The 4,076-nt window shown below is 42.1% G+C and overlaps 1 protein-coding gene across 1 annotated transcript in view; it reads left to right on the forward strand.

Annotated features, from left to right (window-relative positions):
* Positions 1 to 4,076, forward strand: part of cd247 (CD247 molecule) — an 18,675-nt gene extending 14,599 nt beyond the window's left edge. The window contains exons 3-8 of the mRNA XM_056464303.1: positions 1,107 to 1,145; positions 1,255 to 1,332; positions 1,870 to 1,899; positions 2,386 to 2,439; positions 2,560 to 2,586; positions 2,763 to 4,076. Of these exons, the coding sequence (XP_056320278.1) occupies positions 1,107 to 1,145; positions 1,255 to 1,332; positions 1,870 to 1,899; positions 2,386 to 2,439; positions 2,560 to 2,586; positions 2,763 to 2,840 (306 nt within the window). The 3' untranslated portion in view covers positions 2,841 to 4,076. The remainder of the gene's footprint in view (positions 1 to 1,106; positions 1,146 to 1,254; positions 1,333 to 1,869; positions 1,900 to 2,385; positions 2,440 to 2,559; positions 2,587 to 2,762) is intronic.

Genomic DNA, 4,076 nt, shown 5'->3' on the forward strand with positions numbered 1-4,076 from the left:
CAGTGTTTGTATTTGCACCCCCCCCCCCCCCCCCCCCCCCAAAAAAAAACAGCAGCATACACTGTGGAGAATGCAGGAACACACACAATTCATTCATGGTGTCCCAACACAAATGAATTAAGTTAACTTAACACTTGATTTATGTGGATTGAACACAGAAAAAGTCCCGATGAAATCTGAGGAATTGTGTTGTTTGAGCTGATTTAAATGAGTAGCTTCTATCTCTTTGAGTGTATAAATAATCATGTTTAATTAGTAAATGACTGAGTGAAACAGTAGAACACTGATTTAATGAATGATTGATCTGTAAAGAGCGTCTCTGATCTCAGCTCACACATTATAATCATTTCATATTTCATCCTGGAATAATCCTCTATAGCTGTAAGTGTGTTAACGCCGCTGGTGTGTGTCAGTTCATCAGTGAACTCCTCTGAGGAACAGCTGTTGATCTTCATTTAATATCAGAACTGCCTATCAAACATGATGGATGAAGATTCTCCTTCATGCTGACATGTAAATATGGGAACTCTTGATTTAGAGCATTAGTAGACTGCCTGCTTAATATCTGCTCCTTCAACAGACACTTAACTGACTGTCAGAAACATGTCAATGTACACTAACCCTAACCCAACAGTACTTCTGCTCTGAGGATTAGTTGGCATGTAGATGCAGTGTAACGTAATCCAACAAACAGAGTGTGACCGTGAAAACTCCTCTGGAAATCCCTCAGATGGAACATCTCTCACCATGATGATGTGATGTCTGTCAGGACTGCAGAGCTCTACTCTTCATTCTAAACAGCTCAACACTGACTCCACAGGCCTGACATGGAGGATCTCCTGCAGGAGAATATTACACACTGCACAGTTATGACACAGTCACAGTCATGCAGAGAGATTTACACACACTAAAAGATTACACAATAAAACACACGTTATAAAGCCACTGATCAAATCAAAAGAACCATCAGAGAGCCCTCACTCACTCTGTAGTGAACACTGTAGTGTGCAGTGTGTGCTTCAGCCAGATAACCTCTGTCACACATACACAAGAAGCTGATGATCTGTTCATTAATGTTGTGTGTGTGTGTGTGTGTGTGTGTTCAGTTCATCAAGCAGAGGCCGGTGGAGGAGTCTCATTATCAGGTAAGAATGTTCTCTCTCTCTCTCTCTCTCTCTCTCTCTCTCTCTCTCTCTCTCTCTCTCTCTCTCTCTGTGTGTGTGTTGATGTTAACGCTGTGTTTGCTGTTTTCAGGCCATTGATAAACAGGGGAAGTCTGAGTATGCCACAGCCAACAGAACCCAGCGCGGCTCCGAGGAGGGCAGATCTGGGGTCAGTCTATACACTCTATACCATCACAGAAAATACTACAGTAAATTACAGTAAACACTCGAGTGTTCTTGAGCCGTGCTGTAGTACAGTACTAAAGTAATCTGTTGTTGTGATTCTACAGTCGCTATGGTAACACAACAACTACAGTAATATAAACAGCTGAAGCCATACTGTAGTTTTCTCCAGCTCTAGGGTATATTATACTACAATACAGCACAGTTTACTGTAGTAAAGACTAGAGTGTACTACAGTATTTACTACAGTTGATAATGTACAGAATATATAGAGTAAAATACACTTTACTATAGTACAGTTCAGACACACTGCAGTGTTCACTATGACTAGAGGATCTGTTCATGTGGACACCAGCTGCATTATTATCATTGTGTTATTACTGTTACACACACACACACACACACACACACACACACACACACACACACACACACACACACACACACACACACACACACAGGCTCTGAACTCTTTTCTCTCTCTCTCTCTCTGTGTGTGTGTGTGTGTGTGTGTGTGTATCAGGGCCGCAGGCGGGTGGATGAGACGTACACGGTAAGCGCAGCAGGAAGGAAGTGTATTATCAGTGTTTGAGTAATGAAGCTCACTGAAAACACACACACACACACACAAATGCACATACACATACACACACATGCATACATACACATGCACATACACACACACACACACACACACACATACACATGCGCACACACACACACACATACACACACACATACACACACACACACACCTGACAGAGTTTCCAGAGATGCGCAGAAAATACCCGATTAGCTGATCTGAGGTCAGATAACAGTAGCTGACGCTCTCCGAGACCCTCACTGTCTGATCAACACACACACAACAACTACTACACAACAGCTACACAACTACTACTACACAACACACATCAGCTCACTACATTGAAATCATTTTCCTACATGTGCCCTGGAAAAAAATGTGACGTGTGTGTGTGTGTGTGTGTGTGTGTGTGTGCGTGTGTGTGTGTGTGTGTGTGTGTGTGTGTGTGTGTTTCAGCCTCTGACTAGGAAGGGGGACGACACGTACCGTGAGCTGGAGAACAAGGGAGACGTGAGTGTAATGAAGAGTGTGTGTGTGTGATCTGATGATGATGTGTGTGTGTGTGTGTGTGTGTGTTGTACAGTAGTGTGTGTATAAACACTGACCGTGTGTTTCTCTGTTGTCCATCAGCGCCGGCGGCAGGATCAGCTCTATCAGGTCAGATCAGTTTAACAACACTGAACATCAGCCGTGTGTGTGTGTGTGTGGGTGTGTGTGTGTGTGTGTGCACGTACGTGTATTTTCTTATGTGTAATATTTTTCTTGTCTGTGTGTGTGTTTTCTCATGCTTGTGTGTTTGTGTGTGTGTGTGTGTGTGTGTGTGTGTGTTTCAGGGTCTGAGCTCGGTCACCAAGGACACGTACGACTCTCTGCAGATGCAGCAGCTCCACCCGCCGCCACCACCGCGCTAAACTGATCTCAGATCTGCTTCAGGATCACAGTCCACACACACACACACACACACACACACACACACGCACACACACACACATCACTCTGCTTGCACTCTGATCAGCATCACACACACACACACACACACACACACACACACACACACACACACACACACACACACACTCCTCCACCTTTATAGTTGGTAACATTTATAGTTTTCTGTGATATACGGTCATCATGAGCTTCAGTGTGTGTGTGTGTGTGTGTGTTTAATCATCAGTGAATTGGATCATTCTTCATGTATGTCCTCAGTCACGTCTCGTGTGTGTCAGTAATGCTGATTATTATAATAATAACTGTTATGAGCAGCAGCTGTCGTCTGAATACAGCAGTGCTGGATCCCCCAGATCAACAGCCCCTCATTTCTCTCTGTCTCCTGCTCAACACAACTGAAGATCTTCTGTTGAACGCTGTAAACCAGCAGCCGCTCATCTACTAACCCTAACCTCAACATTCTTCAAAATCTCTTCTCCTGCAGTATTTGTAATGGATCATTCTTTTGTTGTGGATGATGATAACAGTGTTCAGTTTCTCACTTTAATGAATGGAAACAGACACAGCTGGGATTCTAGGTGTATTAGTGAATGCACACACACACACACACACACACACATATATGAATATTAATAACTGCTGTCTGATATTAGTTTAAGCAGTAATAATATGTAACATTAGTAGACCCACAGGGAATCTGCACTCGCAGATTTTCACCCCATCATTAATTCTGTTCATTTACTAGAGTAAATGTGTGTGAATCTATATTTATTCCCTTTTTACATTAATTTCAGTAATATTATAATAATTTGTAAGTCAAATGCAGTTTGTACAGTCATATTCTCTGTCTTTCAGTAGAGATATTATAAGAGAGACTTGCTTTATTCACCAGATAAAGTGGATCTAATCAGATTTGCATTTTAAACATTAAAGTTAAACGAGATGATTTTTTAACTCATATATGAAGGTTTTAGTTTTGATTCTCCCAAAATCATTCAGCAGAAATCTGCAGAAACCGTCTGCGGACTGCGTCTGGCCCTGCTGATGAGCTGTTACTGTGCTGTTGTGATGTTGTATTAGTGTAATTCTGCATTTGCTCTTTTAAACTGAGAATTTCATCCTCTTCTATTGGAGTTTCTTCTGTTTAGTCTGTCTGATTATTGTATTTTTGATCAGCTTAATAAAAAGGCTTTAGACAA

The sequence above is a fragment of the Danio aesculapii genome, chromosome 1 (genome assembly GCF_903798145.1).
Source record: "Danio aesculapii chromosome 1, fDanAes4.1, whole genome shotgun sequence".
Lineage (NCBI taxonomy): Eukaryota > Metazoa > Chordata > Actinopteri > Cypriniformes > Danionidae > Danio > Danio aesculapii.